At 41.4% G+C, this 24,854-nt stretch overlaps 1 protein-coding gene across 8 annotated transcripts in view; it reads right to left on the minus strand.

Annotated features, from left to right (window-relative positions):
* Positions 1–24,854, minus strand: part of ITSN1 (intersectin 1) — a 253,901-nt gene that overhangs the window by 142,296 nt on the left and 86,751 nt on the right. For all 8 annotated transcript variants that reach the window (XM_024993603.2, XM_024993592.2, XM_024993595.2 and 5 more), the window contains 6 exons: positions 22,594–22,754; positions 12,279–12,458; positions 10,476–10,572; positions 7,048–7,148; positions 3,832–3,895; positions 844–981 (listed from right to left, as the gene is read on the minus strand). In XM_024993603.2, coding sequence (XP_024849371.1) covers positions 844–981; positions 3,832–3,895; positions 7,048–7,148; positions 10,476–10,572; positions 12,279–12,458; positions 22,594–22,754 — 741 coding nt within the window. The remainder of the gene's footprint in view (positions 1–843; positions 982–3,831; positions 3,896–7,047; positions 7,149–10,475; positions 10,573–12,278; positions 12,459–22,593; positions 22,755–24,854) is intronic.

Here is a 24,854-nt window from a genome sequence, read left to right on the forward strand (position 1 = left end):
GCAACTAACACACACACACACATACACATACAAACATACCCACCAGTGTTAAGTGTCTCTTATGATTCTTGCAGCTGTGAGATTTTATGAACAAACTGTCCAGCTACTGGTTTCTTCCTACACTGTGTTCTCAGCTTCCCCGTACTTCATATGTGCTGACCGCAATGGTTCCATGTCTCATACTTTTATGGAGACTTTGCCCCTAATCTTTCCCGACATTGGAGGAATCGGGACAGAAATTCTTATCTGGGCTTCTTTTGTTCTTCTGTGCACTTGTAAGAGCTCAAATTTGTCTTTTGAGTTAAAGCTTTGAGAGGCAGTTGTCTGAGAGGGCTATGCGTACACGGCTGTGTGTGGGTGGGGGATACCAGTCCTCCCAATTGGACTCTGAACTACCCTCTTGACCTCTCCACTGAGATTGTAATTCAGACCAGGATAATTTTCTTTCATTATTTTGCTGATTATAATTTCTACATTGCCAGCATTTTGTTACCTCTGGAATGTGTAGAATTCACAGGCAGAATCTCGGTTATTTATTTTCTATGTGCAGGCTGATGTTTCACTTTAACATTTGGTGAGTTTTGATTACATGGATAGTCTCAAAAGCACCAACTTTGTGATGTTATACCTGATTGTTTTACTAACAGTCTATTTAAGTACTTTAAAGTACGGAACAGGCAAAGATTAACACAAAAGCTGCCTAAGAAGATTCAGTTCAATACGTGGAGATTTCATTCACTTGCCAAGAAGAAAAAATGAACATAAGATATACAGCCAACAAAGCCAAGTTTGAAATGAACATACTTAGCACACAATTTCTTATGAGAACCAAATATTCCTTACCTAAAGGAAGGTGGAATGTATTCTGGGGGCAGGACCGGTGGCAGTGGTTGACCAGACATAGCTACATCAATGAGGTGCATAGCCAGGATAAATTCTTCTGCTGTGAGTTTTCCATCTTGATCAATGTCAGAAAGATTCCTATTCAACAGAAAGTTCATTGTAATCTAGTTTCATGAAAATGCATGCTCGTTACTATTCACAAGTGATTTCAATGATCTGTTTTCTCATTCTGACTCTATGCCAGTTGAGTCCTTCTGTACCTCCATTTATAAAAATCGTACCGACTTCATACCACTGTTACAAAGACAAAATGAGACAACCCATCTAGCTGGGATGGTGCTCAGCATTCAACAGATGTTAACTGCGATTATAATTACATGCTTCTCAGTCCTTGCACCCATTTAAGCTATGTCATACTCACATTCCATGTGTGTTTAAACACCACGCTCCACAGACTATCAGGTCAGATACTAAATGTTTAAGCTTTGCAGAACACACAATCACTATCACACTGAATTCTGCTGCTCCAGCAGGAAACTAGCCACAGACAGTATACAAAGAAATGAATGGGCACAGCTGTCTTTACAACAAAACTTCACCTACAAAATCAGCTGCAGACAACATTTAGCTAACTGGACCAACCCCTGATCCAGGACTCCAAGTGTGGGTCTTCACGGCCTCCAACCAGAGGCAAGATGTTTTCTGTTCCTTAACCTCACGATTTAATCACCACTGTTCTTTATAATCTTAATTTAGGATTAGCTAATTAAACAGACCTTCCCCAGCAAGTCCAAGAATATGACTTTTTAAAAAAACAACTGGACACCAAAAAGAGAATGCAAGACAACAAAGCTGTTCACTAAGATGTCAACAGAACAGACGCTACACTGAGCAACTAACTGGGCTTTGCTGATGCCATAAATCAAGAAACTCCTCCAAAGTCTGAAATTTCCTCAGGTGGCATAAACTTTTTTTTTTTAAGGTACAATTTCCGTAATATCCACCCCTTTTATACAGTATGGTTCTGTGAGTTTTGACAAACACAATCAGTTGTATGGCTACTACAATGAAACAGAACAGTTTCATCACTGCCCAAATTTCCCTGTCTCTTTACAGTCACCCCTTCTTTGCCTCCAGATGCTGGTACACACATTTCATTATATGCTAGCGTCATGAAAACAACCAACCTCCATAAATGTGAGGTCTTTAGCTTTTATTTCAGAGGGTCCTAGGATACTGGTACACATCCAGACTTCAAGAGGTCTGGATGTGTCACAGAGATAAGATGTTTGCTAACTGGTCTATTATTACTCTAATGCAAAAGGTAGGCTCTTTAATACAAAACAGAAAGGGCCAGGCTGGGCTTGACCTAGAGCTTGACCACTTATGAAACAACCAAATCAACGTGCCTGCAGCAAAATTAGGATCCTAGCAGGTAAGCAGTGCAGACCGGGTTTATCTTCCTGGCAGAATCAATGAATAATGCATAACTGAGAAAGAAACACTCCTGAAGAAACCATTCTAGTTAATATTTAAGTGTAAAGAATCCTACAGGATTTAGGCAATGCTCATCAATAGCTACTAAAAATCATTACAGAGAACCACCTGGTGGTCCAGTGGATAGGACTCTGCTTTTCCATTGCAGAGGGTACAGGTTTGATCCCTGGTTAGAGAACTAAGCTCTCGTAAGCCACGCGGCACAGCCGGAAAAAAAACAAAAATTAATTACAAAATAGAGAGACATTTGTGTGCCTCCTGATAAAAGTACTCAGTATCATCTCTGATGCACTTTGCAAAAAAAAAAAAATCAAATTTGAATCTGACAAGTGGTTCTCCTCAGATCTGAATCAGTAGTTCTCAAACACTGATTGATTTGGTACAGCAAAGAACATCTGTCAGTGTCTGGATTTCTGATGGTCACATGTGGGGGACGGGGGGGATCATACTACTGGAGTCGGCAGAGGCCAGAGACACTACTTAACCAGCAAAGAGTTATCATGCCAAAAATGTCAACAGCACTGAGGTGGAGAAACTCTACCTTAGATCTAATTTCCAATCTACAGGAAATACAAGAATGAATTAACACCACAAGGGTGCAATCAGCTAAAGGTGGGCTGGAAGAAAGCATAGGACAAATGATCTGGGGGTTTTTTTGGTGGGGGTGGGTAAGGGAAAGGGGAGAATAAGACCAGGGGAAATTTATAGGTTAAAGGAGACTTAAAAGGTATCAACCATCTGTTACAAAATATAGATTTATTTTAGTCCTGATTTGAACAAATCAGCTATAAAAAATTATGAGACAATCTAAGGAATTTAAACACTATCTGATTAACTTAATGATAAGAATTCCTATTAACAGTTTTAAGTGGACTTTTAGTATTATGGTCATGTAGAAAAAAAATTCCTACGTCTTCTCAAGATACAGGCTGAAATATTTGCAGATGGAAATGATATAATGACTGAGATTTGGCTTAAAATAATTGAAAGAAGGGGAGAGGCAGGACTAGCCATGAGGGGACATTTATTTAGGATGTGTTATGGAGGGATTGGGGGCAGGAGGAGAAGGGGACGACAGAGGATGAGATGGCTGGATGGCATCACTGACTCGATGGACGTGAGTCTCAGTGAACTCCGGGAGTTGGTGATGGACAGGGAAGCCTGACGTGCTGCGATTCATGGGGTCGCAAAGAGTAGGACACGACTGAGCAACTGCACTGAACTGAACTGAACTGATGAGTTCTTGAGAATTCATTATATTAATCTCTCTGCTTCTGTATTTTTAAAAATCAAAAGAGGGTAGTAAAAGGGACAACTTTAAATCATTTTAACTACTGAATCATTGTGAGTTAAAACTCACTGAAAAATTAAGCATACTCCATATATCACCCCTGATAAATAACAGTGTCAATCTAAAGACTCATTAGGCCCTATCTATTTAAGAAATAAAATTTCCACTTTATATAAACCAAGGGACTTTTCATTCCTTACCATATTGAAGCCAGCTGAGCCTGTGGTAAACTTGATTGCATAAGAATAGTTCTTGCTTGGGGACCTAAATGAAAGCCAGGAAAAAAAATAAAGATGAATCAGCAAATCTTCACTGTCTAGGAAGATCAGTGTTCTGCACACAGGTACTATGCAATCTCATGCAATCACAGTGCTTTAAACAATATTTGCTATTACCCAATGGGCTTTTCAATAAGGAAATTAAGCCCCAGTGAAAAAGGGAAAAAACACAAAGCATAGCGCCTGGCACACAGCCAATAAATTTTTGTTAAATAGATGTTTAATGAGGAATGAGTATGTAAAAAATAAGAGTTTCAATATATAACCTGCCCTTTGGTCCAGGTGACCATCTCTATTTGTATCAGGTTTTTATTCACAAAGCTGAAACGTGTCCTCTCTAAATGCAATATCATCTGCCACCCTCTGCCACCTCCATCATGATGACTATCAAATTTAGACAAGAGTCAGAGAATCTCAAAAGAGGAAGTAACCTTAGAGAAAACTCTTCTACCCATTTCATTATGCAGACTTAAAAAAAAAAATTGCTCATGGTTGCATAAATGGCCAATATCACAGCCATTTCCTAGGTTTGTGATAAAGAAGAATTCCTGGAATTTCAACTTTCCTCTCAAAATTAGCTCTCATTTCTTAAAATACTTGTGTATATATCTTCATTTCTGGCATGAAACTAGCTTTAGATACCAGGAAGCCTACAATGGAAGATTTTGAATGTTTAAATAAACTAGTGTTAAGAAGAGAGCGACAAATGTCTCATGTCCTTCAATGATTTCCAAGGCGTGGGCCCAGGATGACAGGTAATAGATCAAGGAATGCAAAGTGGTAGCAATTATGCTGGGGAGATTATCATGTATAATATTTTGCTTGGTCTTCGGTATACTGGAATGAGGAAAGTTCACCGATCATTTTATTTAGTCTCTAACACTGTATTTAGAGGGCTTCCCTGGTGGCTGAAATGGTGCCTGCAATGCAGGAGACTGGGATTCGATTCCTGAGTCGGGAAAATCCCCTGGAGAAGGGAACGCTACCCACTCCAGTATTCTTGCTTGCAGAATTCCATGGACAGAGGAGCCTGGCAGGCTACAGTCCATGGGGTTGCAAAGAGTCAGATATGACTAAGGGACTAACTCTTTCTTTCACTGCATTTAGAATACTGGCAATATAAAAGTAGAATCAGCATAAGTTTAGTGAAAGCTTTCATTTATACTTGTAACAACACTGTGCCCACTACAGAACTATATAAAAGAAAGTTCATATTTCACTTACTTGATAAAAAATGTAACAATAAACTTTAAAAACTAGCCCTGGACCTGGATATCAGGAGATATGGATTCCACTCTTGACTCTTCCACTCTCTAATGACATGTGACATTAATAAAATCACTTTCCCTCTCTAAGAGGAAGTTCTTTCGTCTCTGAAATGAGGGAAATGATCTAGAACGGGAATTGGTAAACCACAGTCCATAGGCGTTCTCCAGTCCTCCAGCTGTTTTTGTAAATAAAGTTTCACTGAAACATAGCTATGCCCATTCACTTAACATATTGTGGCTGCTTTCATACTGCGATGGCAAAGCTGAATAGTTACAACAGTGTATGACTGAAAGCCTAAACTATTTAGTATTTTGCCCTTTAAAGAGAAAGTCTGTGATCCCTATTGTCTTCTGCAATTCTAATATGGGACTCTGTTAAGTCTTAAGGTCAGGTTAAGAAACATTAAACTAGATCAGCAACAGTGAAGACAGTATCTTAGCATAACAGAGCAACCTCCTGAGGAAGCCTGCATTCATGAAAAGAGTACTGGCTTAGAAGAAAATATTAAGGATATAAATGAAATCTCAAGTTCACAAAGCCTATAATGGGTACCCATGATTGGGCAAGGAAGCAGGAATGTAAAGGACAGAGATAATTCAATGAAGTCAAAAGTTTAGTTCAAACAATGACTAAGACTTTTTAGCTTCTGAGATTAGCATATGAATAACCAAATAACACAGTCACTGTTTCAGAATGCAAGGAGATAATAAAATACCTCTTTGAGAAAAGGACTAGCAAGAATAGCAGCTCCAGAATTCTGTTGTGCGTATGTTAGTCACTCAGTCCTGTCCAACTCTATGCAAACCCACGGACTGTAGCCACCAGGCTTCTCTGTTCGTGGGACTCCCCAGGCAAGGAAACTGGAGTGTACTGCCATGCCCTCCTCCAGGGGATCTTCCCAACCCAAGGATCAAACCCAGATCTCCTGCATTGCAGGCAGACTCTTTAACATCTGAGACACAAGGGAAGCCTAGAATTGTACAGCTACTTATATCACTTTGATTAAAGAAGAACTCTTTTTTTTATGAGTGTATCTTTTAAGACCATGCAATAGTATATACATCAAGTTGGGAAGGAACAGGGGGATACCCATCTAATGAGGTGTATCAGATAAATCAACTCAGGGAATCTTCACCGACTCAATGGACATGAGTTTGAGTAAGCTCCAGGAGTTGGTGATGGACAGGGAAGCCTGGAGTGCTACAGTCCATGGGTCACAAAGAGCTGGACATGACTGAGCAACTAAACAACAACAACCCCTTATTAGAAAGATTTCTGGACAGCATCATAAAATCATTTGAGTCTTTCTGATGTAGACAACAGAACCTTTTTTTTAATTCACAGAGAGCATGTAACTTAACTCTGACCTTTTATACATGAAGAAATAAGATCCAAGTAGGTAAATTGAACTCCAGCTGGTAAGTGGCAAGGCCAGGTTCCAAACTCCCCAATCATTCCCCTTTCACCCCGCCCCTGCAGTCATCACTGATTCTTTGAGTAGGCAGTTTCAAGTTGACCTCCAAAGCTGGACTTCAGAAGGTGAACCAGGTTTCCTTCATAGCAGTGTTCCTTTCTAGTGCTTTGATTTGCACACTCGTGGCATTTGGGATGCTGGGGGATCCTTGGTCTAGGTTCTATTACCAAGAAGCAAAAGCCTGAGGCAGTGGAGAATGAAGTAACTGTGGCCTTATCAGTTGATGAGAACTTATCAATCAGTCGATGAGATAAAAGGAACAATGAAAACACTGTTTAGAAAGAAGTACAGGTAAATAGAGCAAAGTCTGGAAAATCTTTGGCCCAATATCTAGAAACAATTTACATTTAGAACGGAGACCATATTTCACTAAATTAATTCTTATGTGTAAATACCTGTTAGGTGTCCACTCATGGTTTTGTCATGACTATTGAAGAGCTGTCTGTATTTCAGCCTGGATGACTGAGGAACAGCCCACTCAGCTGTAGGAGGGACACTGTGGGAGGAAAGACAGGAAAAGAGGGTGAACAGCAAGGACCTGCACATTCCAGTTCTTTAAAAAGTAAGAACTTTCTAGAAAACTAGCTTTAACATTTTATTCCCTTTCTAATCACTATTTCAGAATTTTCCATCATGATTTTTTTCATTTCTTAAGGTTACAACCCTTTCTCTGCATACAGATAAGCTCATTATTTTGAGCTTCCTATTACTTTGAGTAAACAGGACAGACCAAGTGGCTGGTTCAAGTTATACATACAATTAAACTAATTTAAAGGTTCTACAAAAGGATGGAAAATCTCCTAGGAACTGAGGTGATCACAGTAACATCCAGTCTTCTTTTGGTTTTAAAAGCCATGTGGACAGCAAACAAAAGCAACTGCCTTTAAAGGTATTAATTTTTTAAAAATGTTTAACAGTCTTACACCAAAATACATGATGGATTTCCTAATGAAGGGAAGTTATTTCATTCTGAGAATTTACATGCCCACATGTGGAGTTTCCGAGAGAGGAGAGAACACTTCTCGGCAGCGTAGAAAGGAAGGGAAGGAGTTCTGCTCCTGACTGCGACGCAGGGCTGGTCTTTCCTGCCAATGTGTAGCACCCCTGACCTCAGGAAACCCCTGACCAGCAGCCAGCTCGGGTGTAGATCTCCCTGGTGATCAGTTCCTTAGATCAGTTCCCACACAGTATCACACTGGTTGTACCCACGGTTTGTTAAGAGCCCGCTGTTTATATAGGGTAATTTAAACATGATGATTGAGCTGACAGTAAAAAAAAATGGCATTCCACTTCCAGGACAGATTACAACTAACGCCCCATGTGCAATGTCCTTTCATTTCAACAAAAATATCTATTTCTCACATGTTAAAGTGAATTTTTAATCCTCATTTATGTACTTTATCTGTGTCCTTATTCTTACTATGTACACTGCTTAAAGCACAGAAACTGCTCCCAAACACTTGAAAAGTACTTATAAAAATTTACTGTTTCAAGTTTTATGTATTTCTCCGTAAAATCATTTACCGAGGTCTATTCTGCTGTGCCTATTTCTGCAACAAATCTCTCATGTTAAACTAATATTTTGCAGATTCCAACTCTTCCCAATTCGTCAAGAAGCCAATTATCTCTCCCCTCCACCCCAGGAATGTAGGATATAAAACGCAAAGTGCCTAAGACTACACATATCAAATCATAGTTTTCTGCCAAATTCCTGAGAATGTAAACAGGCCTAAAAAGGCATGATCCAAAAAGTTAGATGCCACATCACACAAACTTTCTAGAAACTTAAGATACTGAAGGAAACTATTAAAAAAACAACAACAGTGTTTTTATAACCAAGCAGAATGCTGTAGGGTCTTCCTCGGACAGACCTCTCCCCTCATGTTCTCTGCCTCTCTCTTTTTTCCCTCTGCCTGTCTCTTGTTTGTAGAAAAGCTGTGGTCTCCCAGGCCCCACTTGAGTCACAGAAATCTGGCTCAAGAATTAATGATTGAAAGGATGTGAACATGTAGTGACAAAAGTCACAGTTGGGCCAGGAGAACTGGTAACAATTTAATCAGCAGATGTGCCATATGGCAGTCATAGAATCCTTAGTTCCTCCCTGAAGTACCTAGATAACAGGGTCTGAGGCACATTTCTGACTTGTTTTACAGATGATAAAACTCCACCAAAGGGAAGCTGGAAGCTAAGGACTGATAACATCAACCACCCGCCTCTTGCTGTTGCTGCTGTTCAGTTGCTAAGTGGTGTCTGACTCTGCAGCCCCATGGCCTGCAGCACGTCAAGCTCCCCTGTCCTTCACTAGCTCCCCAAGTTTGCTCAGATTCATGTCTGTTGAGTCAGTGATGCTATCCAGCAACCTCATCCTCTGCCACTCCCTTCTCCTTTTGCCCTCAATCTTTCCCAACATCAGGGTCTTTTCCAATGTGTGGCTCTTTGCATCAGGTGGCCAAAATATCTGAGCTTCAGCTTCGGCATCAACCCCTGTGGCATTGCCCTGGTACCTCACCATCAATTAGAGGTGTGCAGAAACTGATCAAACACACTGTGACTCCCTTCCTTCACCTGGCCTTTAAAAATGGTCCCTTGTTGGGAGTTTGGGGTTTCTGAGCGTTAGCTTCCCCAGACTCCTTATCTGACACCTTACAACCTATATTCGACAATTAACCAAAGTTACTAGGGCAAATTTTAAGAACATTTGCCTTAAAGTCAGAAAGACCTCAGTTCAGCTGTTGGCCCTATCACTTATGAGTTACCTTGAGCAAGTCACTTACTCTCTGAGCCTCCTCATTCATAACACAGAGAAAACCATAGTCATCTTCTGGAGAAGATGGTGAGCATTAAAAGGGTTACTGTGCATAAAGCATTTGACACAGTGCTTTGCAGCTTATGGATTTTCTTTATATTAATTTTTTAAAGGTAATGAATTTTTGAGTTATATTCAACATGCTCTTCTCTTTAAAGAGGAAACATGACTTGATTCACTTAGGAAAGATTCATAAAGAGGACTGAAACAAGAAAAGATGCAATCAATCATTTTTATCTACATCTTCTCATTTGAAAAGTTTTGAGACAGCTTATCAAGAGACTTAATTTTTCATTTTAGAGCAGCATTATGCAAGGGGAAAATATGGGTAAAATAAGAACATAAAAGATAATGGAAACCAAGACTGGCCAAAATACAAGGCAGCAGGTCACATAAGCTTTACCAAAATCGAGCCACATATCCAATTAACAAGAGCTCTTCTCTAACTTGAATAACTCATTTCATAAAAACTGATCTAAGTTTTGCCAACAGTCCACACAGGCTTCATAAGATTATCTGAGATAAAATTAGAGCCAGTTTTGACTCTAAGTTTCATATAAAATATTTTATACATAAACTTGTTTATTTTACAGCGTGAGGCACTTCAGTGGCTGTGGCACACGGGCTTAGCTGACCCGAAGCCTGTGGGACTGAACCGCTGTCCCTTTCACTGGCAGGGGATTCTTAACCACTGACCACCAAGGGAGCCCCGACACAGAAACTTTCAAATGACCGACACAAAATAGTTAACCATGGACTACTACATATTTATCATCCTCATGGGAAAAAAAAAAAACCACTAAATTTTTTAAGGAAAAGTAGTGTTTCTGATTCTGTCATTGCTACAACAAACAAATAATGAAATCTAGAACATTATCCAGAATTAAGACAAATATTAGCATGCTACAAAATAAAAGAAGATAAGTAAAGAACACGTAGCTAATTCATTTTCAAATTTATGAGTCAATCAGACAACAGTTTCAACCAAAACATCCATTTGCAAACAAGCAAACTTACCTGGCCACATCAAATGATTGTGCCTTCTGTAATTTTGTGTTTAACTGCGACCCTGGGCCAGATCTACTAAAGGAAGAACTCTTTGGCAATGTGGCAGCTGTAAAAATAAATGTTGGATAATTTTAATTCTACAAAAATAAGAAGTTTCCCTTTTAAAAATTAAAATGCATTGTCATCAAAATTTTTTGAGTCATCAAATAATTTCTAAGGCAGAAATTATTTCTCCCTTCTGACCATTCTAGACTCAAAAACAGTCATTCCCTCCTTGCTTCCTGCCCTCTAGCCAAAAATGTTTTCTTGTTCCTTCGTAAAACCACCTTACTAGGTAGTAATGTTTACATCCACAAAGTTGGGCTCTTCATTAAACATTTAGTATCACATTTTATAGTATCTGTTCCTACAGCTGAAGAAGCAATAGCTTAAATAGATAGCTGGCATATTTGTAACTGCACTGAAGCAGCTGAAGCATCAGTTCCAGAGTCAGAGCCCAGAAGTCACAGACCTGTCTCGGCCAGAGGACACGTGATGCCACGGAAGGCCAGCTTCTGCGTCTGAGTCTCATTCAGGCTATGTGTCAGGAGAAAAACTCTGAGCCTTAACCAGCATTTCTCCCAACCTGGCCTACAGCCTTGCAACAATCACCATTTGTCACAAAAGAAAACAAGACACGGGGCGTGGATTCACTGTTAACACGGGAAAAATAATCGCAAGCACTTTTTCAGCTGCCATGTCACCTACAGTCATGGTCACCTATGAGAGACAAGCTACCTGCGACAAGAACATCTTAAAAACAAAAGGTCACAGAGACACATCCTGACAGATGTAATAAATCCAGGGGCGTAGGCAGACTCACAGATTAGGCTCAAACCCACACTCCATCATGACTGAATGTACTCAGACTTATCTAAGTACTTAAAAGATCAAACAAGAAAAAAATTTCCATATTGATATGAACCCACTCAGATTTGTTAGACTAAGGCTATCTACATCTACACTTTATGCTTTTCTCTGTTGTCACTGTTTAGTTGCTAAGTTGTGTCCAACTCTTGCGAGTCCATGATGTGTAGACCACCAGGCTCCTCTGTCTGTGGGATTTTCCAGGCAAGAACACTGGAGTGGGTTGCCATTTCCTCTTCTAGGGAATCTTCCTGACCCAGGGATCACACTTGAGTCTCCTTTAGGCAGGTGGACTCTTTACCACTAAGCCACCTTTTCTTTAAAGGGAAGAAAGACTTTGAATAAAGTCTCAAAATGAAATTAGCTAAGCCAGACACTTTGTAATCCTTTGTTCAGTTAAGCAAGCATGGAATACTATAAGCTTAATATAGTCATTCATTAGATTTCCTTCCCCTCTATGCCTGATTCATTATACCTCTTCAAAAAAAAAAAGCCAATGTTCTTTTTTTATCTCCCACATAATTCTACTCCTAAGGGATTGGCTTGTTTATTAGCAGTTCATGGCAGCTGAAGAAAGGTAGTAAGTGATACATGGAACTAAAAAGTGTTCAAATGCTGTTCAAACTTGAGCTGCTCTCATCAAGCCCTTGAAAGGGAATTATGCTCTTGGTTTTAGCTGTTGACTTCACTTTTGTGCACAATGGCAGCCAAGGGTACGTAATTTCATGCCCTCTCTCTACACTAGCTGTTCCCCAAAATGAGACATTAAATGAAAAAAAAAAGGTTATTTCTTCTGGAATAAAATACTATGTAAATATAATCCAAGTGTGAAAACAGAAGACTTAATGAGAATGACGAGTAAAATACATATAGAACTTCAGCCTGTGGCTTTAGCAGGTCACATACCAGGATGAGCAAATGCAGGCAGAGGCTGTATGACCGGGGGCGCCCCATTGGCCAGGGGGGGCACCCCTGCTGCAGGAACAGATGACACTAGTGGGGGAGACATCCCAACAACGGGAATGGAGCCCATTGGTACAGGAGCAACAGCGGTCAGCGGCGGCATGCTGGCAATACCTCCCATACCTATGAAGGGAAAATCCCAATAAAATTCACATGGAACCACATTTCAGCATTCAACAATAATTAACCCAGGAATGCATGGAGAGGAAAACCCTCTTCCAGTCGTAATATACTCCCATTTAAAATCTGAATTCAGATTAATCCTTTTGAAAAGTATTAAACATTGTCAATGATCAGATGGAAAGGGCTCAAGACCCCGGCTTAAAGAGAAATCTACTGGCCAATGTTCACCAATAATAACCACAGTGGACTGAAAGCCAGCAAAGGGAAATCAATTCATAAATTCACAATGAGGTACTTTTTGTAAAAAATCCTAATTGGTCACCAGAGGAAATCTATTTATTTTGAAAACTAGTAAATAAAGGCAGAAAATAAACCATTAACCCACCTTCCCTTTACACACTGAATCTCAGAGGAATCAAACATTTGATGAGAAAGTTTCTGTTTATAAAAGTATTCTAACAACAAAAAAAAAGATAGAACTAAACTAAATGTCTCTATTCTTTTTCCTTTTTCTATCCTAACTTGTGATATTGTGACATTATAAGAAGTATAGATCTGATCTTTGGCCCCAGGTCCTTATTCTTGACAGAGCTCTGGCGTGCATGTGTAGTTGCTCAGTCATGTCCAACTCTTTGCATCCCTATGGACTGTAGCTCACCAGGCTCCTCAGTCCATGGGATTCTCCAGGAAAGAATACTGGAGTGGGTTGCCATTTCCTTCTCCAGGGGATCTTCCCAACCCAGGAGTCAAACTGGCATCTCCTACATTGCAGGCGAATTCTTTACTGCTGAGCCATCGGGGAGGCCAGAAGAACTCCTAAAATCCTTTTCATTTCCTGACTGATAGGAACATCTTCTGCCAAAATATTTGGTCTTAGTCCCTGGTTCATGACACAAGAGCTTTTAAGATCCTTGGAATCTCTGGAGTGGGAAGACTGTCATCTTGTGTTTGATGAGACATCAGAGGAGAATAGACGGGGGAAAGTGAGCTAATCAAAGGCTGATGATTTCATCAATGAAGCCTCTGTTATGAAATTCCCATAACAACTCCTACATGATGGACCTCATTTCTGTACTGTAGTGGTTATCACATTCGCCTCACAACTCCTACACAACAAGGTCTGGAGAACTTCCAGGCTGGTGGACACATCCAGGTCCTGGACGACAGAAGCTCCTGCACTCAGCACCCTTTAGGACCTCACCCTACACACCTCTCCGTCTTCCTGTTCACCTGTACCCTTTATAATATCCTTTATAGAAAACCAGCAAATGTAAATACAAGTTTCCCAAAGTTTTGGGAGCTATCCTAGCAAACTGAAAAAGCGGGAGAAGGGTTTGCAGGAGCCTCTGACTTGAGTCAATCTTAAAGGAAATCAGTCCTGAATATTCATTGGAAGGACTGATGCTGACGCTGGAGTTCCAATACTTTGGCCACCTGATGTGAAGAGCTGACTCATTGGAAAAGACCCAGACACTGGGAAAGATTGAGGGCAAGAGGAGAAGGGGGTGACCGAGGACAAGATGCTTGGATGGCATCATCGACTCAATGGACATGAGTTTGAGCAAACTCTGGGAGATGGTGAAGGACAAGGAAGCCTGGTGTGCTGCTATCCAAGGGGTCACAAAGAGTCAGATATGAGTTAGTGACCAAACAACAACTCTGTAGTCTTGACTCTGGAGCCAAGTCACCCCAGCACTTGTGACTCAGATCTAAAGTGAGGTCAGTCTTGTGGGACTGAAGCCTGTGGAATCTGACACTAACGACCAGAGTGTCAGAATTGAATTTAATTATAAGATATAAAGTCAGTGTCCGCAGAGTTAGAACGTTGGTTGGTGTGTTTTTTCTGGATACAAAATTCTTGGCCGATTCCTTCCTTGAGAATCTTAAATATGTCACTCCATTTCCTTCTGGCAGGAAGAAGTCGGAAGATGCTCTAATTCTCTTTCTTGTTAGCCATGTGCTTTCTATTTGCTTGTGCCCAAGTGACTTTTTGTTTTACTAGAATGAATCCTGGTCTTGATCCTCTCCAGGACAATATTCCTAGGCACGTGCTTTATTTGTTCAAATTTAGTTTCAAACCTGCCGTGTCAGGAAAGCTGTTCTCATTTCCCTTCCCTTGCTCTGGTTTTCTTCTTCAGAGGCCCCACCTAACCAGCTAGTCAGTTCTTTTCACCTTCATCATTTGGCACTTGTTCTCAAATTCTTTTTGTCTCTTTTGTCGTTTCCTTTTAATGCTCGAAACTGTCCTCTTTTTTTTTTTGCTTTCTGTTTCTCTTCAGTCTCTCTCGTGCTGCCTCTGGTTCACTCTTCATTTCTGAAACAACTTTTTCTTTTATGTCTCATTCTTTCTGGAGCGGTCACCTGATTTCTGGAGTTTTAAAAAATTCGGATCGATGCCAGTCGTTCATGACTTGCACCATTTTCTTAGCGCCTCTCGGCTTGTTTTGAAATAGTCGGTCACTGGTGCACAGCCACTGTCCGTGAGAGTGCTGCTGGTCTCTCCGTTGTCTCCTCTCTAATAATAACTGTGTGTGGGATTTGACCCTGCCTGATGCTGCCTGTTGCTCCTTTTGATGTGTGAGCCTGGCTTCCTGGGTGGGTTCAGTCTCCTCCCCCATGTAGGTCTGGACCTTCTCATCCTCCTGTCTCTGCTACCCTGCCCTGTTTAATCTTTACTCACTCCCAGTCATTCCTCCTTGGTGTGGGATCTGATCATCAAAGGCAGCCTTGTCGGTCAGTTTGAAGAGTCCATAGGGACCAGATCTTGCAAGTCTTCTAATCCAGGGACAACCCCCATCATTATTGTCTTAACACCATGATTTGTCCATTTCAGTTACCTACTCAGCTTTTAAATTGCCCCTCTTACCAAGTGACGGCCTCTTCTGAATGAATGGCATTTTCTGGATACCTCTAAACAAACACATCCCCCAGGCAAGGTTTTAGATGCCATCTCTCTTAATTCATGAAATTTTCCACACTCTCCTCAACCACTGAGTTTTCCCTTTGACTCTAAAAACACCGGAGCCTTTCCAACCATCAACATGCTATCCTTAAGCTGACAGGTTCCACCTCACGGTTAAACTTCCCGCCCTCCCAGGCCTCCAGCAGGCTTCTGTCCCTACCACTCCAAGGAAACTGCTCATCAAAGTGAAAGTGAAAGCGTAAGTTGTTCAGTAGTGCCCGATTCTTTGCAACCCCATGGACTATAGCCGGTCAGTCTCCTCTGTCCATGGGATTCTCCAGGCAAGAATACCAGAGTGGGTTACCATTCCAGGGGATCTTCCTGACCCAGGGGTTGAACCCAGGTCTCCCGAGTTACAGGCAGATTCTTTACTGTGAGCCACTAGGGATGCCCAAGATCAGGCCCAAACCCATCTTATCAAATGTCAAATCCAATCACTCTCGTGTCCTATTCTTACTCAGTCCCTCAGAAGCAACTCTTCCCTGGTGGCTCAGCTGGTAAAGAATCCACTTGCAATACAGGGGACCCCGGTTAGATTTCTGGGTTAGGAAGATCCCCTGGAGAAGGGATAGGCTACCCACTCCAGTATTCCTGGGCTTCCCTGGTGGTTCAGATGGTAAAGAATCTGCCTGCAATGTGAAAGAGTTGGGTTCAATTCCTGGGTTGGGAAGATCCCTTGGAGGAGGGCATGGCAACCCACTCCAGTATTCTTGCCTGGAGAATCCCCATGGACAGAGAAGCCTGGCAGGCTACAGTCCACGGGGTCACAAAGAGTCAGACACAACTGAGTGACTAAGCACAGCACAGAAGCAACTCAAACATGGAGACCCACACTTGAAACAAGGTGTGATCTTAAGTGTTCTGCATACTCTAGCTACACTCTGTCCACCTAAATGAAGAGGGACACTGAATCACCGGAAGTTGAGCTTATGCAGGAATAGCAGAAGAATTGCAATTCTGATGTCTTTCTTTTTTTTCTCTCTCTTGGTTGGGAGGCATGTTGGATCTTAGTTCCCCAACCACGGATCGAACCCGTGCCCCCTGCATTGGAAGTGATGAGTCTTAACCACTGGACCACGAGGGAAGCCCCAAGAATTGCAATTCTAGACATACCAACTGTAGTAAGCTACAAGTGAGTCCTTTGAGGGTTTGGGGTGGGCTGGATTTATGGATAAGGATCATAAAGAGGAGGGAATTCAGTTAGAATCCAAGCAGTAAGTTCACTGGCTTGAGGAAGAGGAGAAACTCTTGGTGGAGGTTCATCCGTCAACAGATCAGTTTCCGTTTTCTGTAAATCCCTGATCAGTAGTACCTCTGTTCTTAAGTTTCATTTTCCTGAGGATTCATGCATGAGATTCTCCACTGTATATATCCTCTGGTTCCATTTAAGATTGAAATCCTCTCCCAACTTTCTCTCTAAGATCCTGTATCAGTCCCAGGGCTTTCGTTGCCATCCATACTCAAACTCACCAGAGCTGAGAATCCTTCCTGCGTTGCAGACATACAGATTTATCTGCCTCCCTAATATCTCGACTTCGAAATCAGCAAGGCCCTTCAAGCCTAATATGGTCAAAATCTGACTTACTTTTCCTCCACAATACAGGATATGATGAAGCTAATTCTAAGCTATTTTTCACATTGATTACCACTGGCCAGATCTAGATTACCATAATCTCTTGCCTATGGAAAAAGCCTCTTTATTGATGCTCCTGATTTTAGGCTTGTCCCCTGTAATCTAGTCTTCAGATAACACAAATGACAAAACAACAACAACAACAGAAAAAACCCACACAAAAAAAACAAAACCATCTTCAGATAACATAGATTATATTTTTTTAAATGTCTATCAGCCATTTACACCCTGTTCAAAAGCTTTCAACTGAACTTACTTAGAAAAAAATGCTAGCTTTTTAGTGGTTTCAGAGGTAAAGAACCCGCCTGCAATGTGGGAGCCCTGGGTTCAATCCCTGTGTCAGGAAAATTCCCTGGAGGAGGAAATGGCAACCGACTCCAGTATTCTTGCCTGGAGAACCCCATGGACAGAGAAGCCTGGCAGGCTGCAGTCCATGGGCCCGCAAAGAATTGGACATGACTAAGCGACTTTCAGTTCACTTAGTGGTTTTATTAGGTCCCAAACCACCTGGCTCCTACTTTACCTCCCGACCTGAAGCCCTAAGGACACCAGGTGCAAGCCTCTCATTATTGTTCCTCTGACACACCAAGCTTTGCCTTAGGACCCGTTGTTTTTGCCAGGTGGGTTCTCTTCCCCCACACCTAAGGCAGCTCAAAAGTTATTGCCTGGGTAAATTCTCCCTAACCACCTGGTCTCAGGAGAAATAACAATAACCTCAGATACGCAGATGCAGCTCTGTCATAGGCACCCTTATGGCAGAAAACAAAGCGGAATTAAAGAGACTTTTGATGAAGGTAAAAGAGGAGAGAGAAAGAGCAGGCTTAAAACAACATTCAAAAAACGAAGATCATGGCATTTGGTCCCATCACTTCATGGCAAATAGATGGGGAAATAATGGAAACAATGACAGACTTTATATTCTTGGGCTCCAAAATCACTGTAGATTTCAGCCATGAAATTAAAAGACACTTGTTCCTTGGAAGTAAAGCTATGACTAACCTAGAGAACATATTAAAAACCAGAGATATTACTATGCCTACAAAGGTCCATCTAGTCAAAGCTATGGTTTTTCCAGCAGTCATGTATGGATGTGAGAGTTGGACTATAAAGAAGGCTGAGTGCCAAAGAATTGATGCCTTCGAACTGTGGTGCTGGAGAAGACTCTCAAGAATCCCTTGGACTGCAAGGAGATCAAACCAGTCAATCGTAAAGGAAATCAACCCTGAGTATTCACTGGAAGGATTGATGCTAAAGCTGAAGCTCTAATACTTTGGCCACCTGATGCAAAGAGCCAACTCACTGGAAAAGACTGATGTTGGGAAAGACTGAAGGCAGGAGGAGAAAGAGATGACAGAGGATGAGACGGTTGGAGGGCATCACCGACTCCAGGGACATGAGTTTGAGCGAGCTCTGGGAGATGCTGCAGCAGTCCATGGAGTCGCAAAGAGTCAGATACAACTGAGTGCCTGAGCAACAGCCACCTGGTCCTCTCTGCGCCTCTCATGAGTACATGGGTGCTGAGTTGCTTTAGTCTCCACTCTTTTCAACCCTATAGACTGTAGCCTGCCAGGCTCCCTTGTTCATGGGATGCTCCAGGCAAGAATACTGAAATGGGTTGCCATGCCCTCCTCCAGGGGATCCTGACCCAGGGATGGAACGCAGGTGAGTTCTTTACCACTACTGCCACCTGGGAAGCCCTGGGTCTCTGTCATGTCACCCTGTTTCACAGAACTATTTGTCTATTTGTTTCTTCCCCTAACTTGCCAACAAGTTCCATAGTAACTGGGGTCACAATGTTTTACTCACTACCCCCTTCCCAGCAACTAGGACACACAGTCGGGACTTAAAGATATTGATTGGTTTGACCCAGTAAAACTGTGGACTCTGGCAAAAAACAGAAACAATCACAACAACCTCTCCCTGAAATATCTGAGTTCAGAGTCAAAGAAGAATGATGATGTGTGCAAATACACTGAAGGGAGAAGGTACGAGGCATACTCATCACAGAATGTCCTGGAATACGGCCAGGCACCCTTAAGCAAATCACAGTATCACTGCACCCCATTTTCCTCTTCTTAACAAAATGACTATTCAACCTCTGCTGCTGCTGCTGCTGCTGCTGGTAAGTCGCTTCAGTCGTGTCCAACTCTGTGCAACCCCATAGACAGCAGCCCACCATGTTCCGCTGTCCCTGAGATTCTCCAGGCAAGAACACTGGAGTGGGTTGCCATTTCCTTCTCCAATGCATGAAAGTGAAAAGTGAAAGTGAAATCGCTCTAGCCAGCCTAAATTCCACGGTGCGTTAACATTTGCATTAACCTCGGGAGAGTGATGAAGCCCTGTGTCACTCTGATGATCTGGTGATAATGAAGGTGGGAAGAGAGAAGGAAAAGAGGAAACCAAAGGCCTTGAGGACAACTGAGTTTAAAGAGGCTCTGCCTCCCTTTCAGAAACATGAAATAAAGTGTTCCTTGTGAGTCGTGTGTGACTCTTTGCAACCCCATGGGCTATAACCCTCCAGGCTCCATGGGATTCTCCAAGCAAGAATACTGGAGTGGGTAGCCATTCCCTTCTCCAGAGAATTCCCAGGGAGAGACCCAGGGACTGAACCTGGGTCTCCCACCCTGCAGGCAGACTCTTCATTGTCTGAGTCACCAGGGGAGCCCCTTGGAACATGCTTAGGTGTTCAACTTCTTGGTATCTCAGTTCTCTCCTTTGTGTAAAAGGGTTGACAATCCGTTGCACACTTTCAGGGTTACTGTGGTGACCAAAAAACACGCTACATGTGAAGACAGACCACAGGGCTAGAAAACCCATGGTCAGACAAAGTCTCATACTAATTATAAAATACTGATAATAGTAATAAGTTATGTTTTCAATTAGCCAGAAGAATCATAAGAAAAAAATTACTTTGGCAAAGGCCAGATTTTTGAGTAAACTTGGGCAAAAGTGGGGATTGGGACCATGTACTTTTAACTTCTCTTTATCGTCTGTTATTCCCTCACAATTAATCCTCTGGAAAAATTTACTGAGGTCGATGTGACAAGAATGATGGGAGGAAAGGCAGTGGAGGAGCCAAGGGGAAGAGCTAAGGTCTGAATGGCAGGAGGGCAGTTAAGAAATCCCAGCTTCCCAGAGACCTCCCTTGGGGTTCAGTGGTTAAGATTCCAGCGCTTTCACAGCAAGGGGCACAGGTCTGATCCCTGGTCGGGGAACTAAGATTCTATATACTGCGAGGCATGGCGAAAAACATTTTTAAAATATTTTTAAGTTAAAAAAAAAAATCCTGCATATGTATACCTGTGGCTGATTCATGTTGATGTTTGGCAGAAATCAACAATATTCTGTAAAGCAATTATCCTTCAATTAAAAAAAAAAAATCCTGGCTTCCTTTAGAGGCTGGGCAGGTTACTTAAGTGACTGTAAAACCCTCTGTACAATGATGGCACTGCTCCTGAAAATAATCAGCAGTATCCCTAGAGCTGAAATTCCTACAGCAGAACGGAATAAGAGAAGACATATTACATGTCAGAGGAAGAATTACTGACACCTGGGTTTGAGGGAAAAAGAGGAAATGGGATGCCTGTGGTTATCTGACCCTTTCTCCACATCAAGGTTTCTTCTTGCAGCCTCGGAAGGGAGGCCAAAAGCAAACCAAACACCCTGTAGTTCTTTTAGCTACAAGCACCGTCAGGCATTCGAAGCAACCACCCCTTTGAAATAAGCTGGTTAACAGAGGGCTCAAAACTGGGAATACATGGTGGAAGATGGCCAGGGAGGGCGCTGGTCCCTCGGAGCAGCCCACAGCACTGTTCACCTCTGCCCTTCCACCTCTAGCTCTCGTGTGACTTTGCATTGTTCCTCCTTCTCTTGGATCACTGTCTTATTTGCCTAACCCAAAACCTGGACCTTTCTTCTAACATACCCAGACTTGTGGCACAAACTCACTGAAAGAAAGGCAATGCACAGTGTGCTTTTAACAGTGAACCTCTTAAGAACACCATTTATTTATCTCAGCTTATCATTAATTGTGGGCTTCCCAGGTGGCTCAGTGGTGAAGAACCCGCCTGTAGATACAGGAGACGTAGAAGATGCGGGTTTGATCCTTGGGTTGGGAAGATCTCTTGGAAGAGGAAATGGCAAACCACTCCAGTATTCTTGTCTGTAAAATCCCATGGACAGAGGAGCCTGGCAGATTACAGTCCATGGGGTTGCAAAGAGTCAGACACGACTGAGGACACACGCATCATTAACTGTGTCAGAGACAACCTGAATGGCTATGATTGCCCCCTCCCAAACCTCCTTCACTTTATCACCTGTCATCAGATATATTAGGATGAAGGGAGAGAGGGAAACTCTATCCACCATTTTTCTGTTTTGTTTAAACTGTCTAAGAACTTTCCCAAGAATCACGTGTTGGATCTTATTACTGTAATCTTTAAATCAAGCTAAATAATTAAAGCCTAGGGTGAGAACAGAGAAGAAATCAGAACTGTTGGGGACTTCCTTCATGATCTAGCAGTTAAGACTCTGCTAGCTTCCACTTCCCTGGTGGCTCAATTGGTAAAGAATCCGCCTACAATGCAGGAGACCTGGGTTTGATCCCTGGGTTGGGAAGATGCCCTGAGGCAGGGCATAGCAACCCAGGCCAGAATTCTTGCTTAGAGAATCCCCATGGACAGAGGAGCCTGGCAGGCTGCAGTCCATGGGGTCACAAGGACTAAGCGACTAAGCACAGCACAGCACAGCTTCCACTTCAGGGGGCACAGGTTCAATCCCTGGTCAGGGAACTCAGATCCGACATGCCACACAGTAAGGTTCAAAAAAGGAAAAGAAAAAGAAAGCAGAATTGACTATGATCTTAGTCAACTAATTATCATTTAATTTTCTTTTTTTCTTTTTGGCTATATCATAGGGCATGTGGTATCTAGTTCCCTGACCAAGAATTGAACCCATGCTTTCTGCATTGGAAGCTTGAAGTCTTAACCACTGGACCACCAGGAACATGCCTACCAATTAATGTTTAAGAAAAATATCTGACTAAAAGATGGCATTTTATGGAATTATGTTTTAAATTGGGATAATAATTTTCATTCCCCCCCACCGTGGCATTTTGTGTGAAGAAGTAACATAATGTAACCAAGTGCCTCAACTATTATTACAAAAATACATTTCTCTTGATACTATAAACAAAAGGAGCATAAGGAAACAAAACAATGCTCCAAAATACACAAAACCAAAGGGAAGTATGTGAAGATGTGAAGAAGGGTCAAGAATCCAATAGGGGCAAGAAAGAGAGAAAAGATGCAACAGACACTGCAAGTTTATTCCTTTTTCCCTGACAATCTGCACCTTTGCTTTCATTTCTTTCTTTTTTTGCTTTCTCCCCTTCCAGCATTATCTTTGTGCACAGGGCCATCATTTTTCAGAGTGAATGTCTCCTAGAATTTCAGTGCCACAAACTGATATGGCAGGGAGAAGGAAATATTTATTTTAAAAACATACAATGAAATATATGAACTGATTCCTTTTAGACTCACCAAAGGCTGGTGCACTAGAAATAGCAACTGGTTGCTGTTTCATGACAGGGGGAAGTGCAGAGGGGAGCTGATATCCTTGGAGCTTCAGCTTGATGAGTTTCATAGCAATGGAAAACTCCACTTGATCCATCCTTCCATCATTATTCATATCAGCGAGCGCCCTGCAGAACAACAGCATGGGCTCAGAATGACTGTGACCTTAAAAGAACCTTTCCCAAACCACCAGTCCCACCCACACAAAAACTAAAGAGTCAGCTCCCTTGGTCCCAGAGAAAACAAAACAAAACTTGTTTACCAAGCTGTAGGGAAAAACTGAATAGGTTTTACATAACTACGAATTATGTTTTACTGTGTTAGTCTTCACTTATACGCATGCATTATTTATATGATACACAAGGTAATTTTCAGTCTGAATGTCAGGACATATACTATGGACACCAAATGGAGCTTGTTTTTGGAGCAATGAAATTGTTCTCAATTGGATATTGGTGATGGTTACACAACTCTGAATAGACTAAAAAAACACTGAACTGTACATTTTAAAACTGTGAATTTTGTTAAGCTATTATGGGGGAAACAAAGGTATTTGGAAACAAGAGTTTATTTCTAGATTCTTGATTAGATTGCATCAACTCATCTATGGGGCTCTACAAACCTCACCACGGGGATGTGACATGCTATGCTCTACTATAATGTAATACTGGCATACTTTTAAAGCTGTGAAAATTAATTAAATGAGCTTACAAACACACTATCTGAAAGTGGTGTTCAAACATGAATGGTCAAGCACAACTTTCAATAAGCTGTTTATAGAGTATTTTTCTCAACAAAGAATAACCAAACAGAAGAACAGAGTCTGGACTTGCAACCGGAAACTACGCTTTGGCAAACTGAAACTGCATGTGACTTAACCTCTTCTGTACAAAAAATGGTCCTTCGGATTTCATTTGTTGAAGTCTAGATATCAAAGGCCTAAAGATTTATTTTTTAAAACCTGTCTTAACAAAATTTTTATTTGAAACTTCAAATGTTAAGACCAGTTACTCCAATTAAAATACTTAATCCTTAGCCATCTTTTAAATGAGCCACAGACTGTGTCCACAAAAGAAAATTACATTACGTAGAAAATAACCCCATATTGGCTGGAGTTAATGCAAAGTAGTAAAACATGAGGCACAGAGAAAAGTGTCATAAAAAGATTACAAACCTTTAAAAATGTTAAAAATTCTAAAAGTCAACACTATCTCTCGGGAAAATTTGTAAAGCTCATAAAATCATAAAGGAAACACTATGGCCACACGAACCATCCTTCTGCCTCAGATAGGAGCTCCCCTGCCAGCAATGAGCCCTCTAGCAAACCACACCATGGAACCCGAATTTCTCTCACTGCTAGCGGCTTCAGCATCACTTGCCATGTTTCTTGAGCATTTGGACTCATGCGTCTATGAATTGCTCATTCACATCCTTTGCCAAGTTTTCTGATGGACTGCACATCTTTTCCTTGTCAGTTTAAAAGAGCTCATTGTACGTTACACATCAACTGTTTATCTGTCAGTTGCTGAAAGAATTTTTTAAACTTGATCCATTTTGTGTAATTCTTCAGCATACAGAAATTCTACATTTTTATACATGTAAAATATTTCTTTGATCACATAGCTTTCTTTTCTGAAACTGTATTACTTTATTACATTTCAACCTTTAAACTGACTGTAATTGCATATATGTGTGGTATGTTACCCCAGGGTTCAATCAGATTTCCATCAGATAGATGGATACTTAACTTTCCCAGCAATGTTTAGGAACCAATCCATTCTTTTCTCGCTGAAGCATAAAAATATTTTTGTGGTTTATTAAATGTTTATATGAAATGAGATCTATTTCTGGATTATCTACTCTGAATAATTTCCAGGTCAACGTGACAATAATCTGACTGCACTGACTCCAGTATCTGGCAAGACTTATTTAAAAAAAAACTTGTGTTGATGTTTGGCAGAAACCAACACAAACACAAAACACAACACAAACAAAAAATTAAAAAAATAAATAAAAAACTTGTTGGATGAACCTAGAGATTGTCATACTGAGTGAAGTCAGAGAAAGACGAATACCACATGACGTTGTTTATATGTGGAATCTTAAAAAAAACAGAAACAACAAGAGTAAAATGAACTTATCTACAAAGGAGAAACAGAGTTACAGATGTAGAAACAAACTTATGGTTACCAGGGGGTCAGGCAGGGAGATGTAAATTGGAAGACTGG

Source organism: Bos taurus, chromosome 1 (genome assembly GCF_002263795.3).
Source record: "Bos taurus isolate L1 Dominette 01449 registration number 42190680 breed Hereford chromosome 1, ARS-UCD2.0, whole genome shotgun sequence".
NCBI classification, from domain to species: Eukaryota; Metazoa; Chordata; class Mammalia; order Artiodactyla; family Bovidae; genus Bos; species Bos taurus.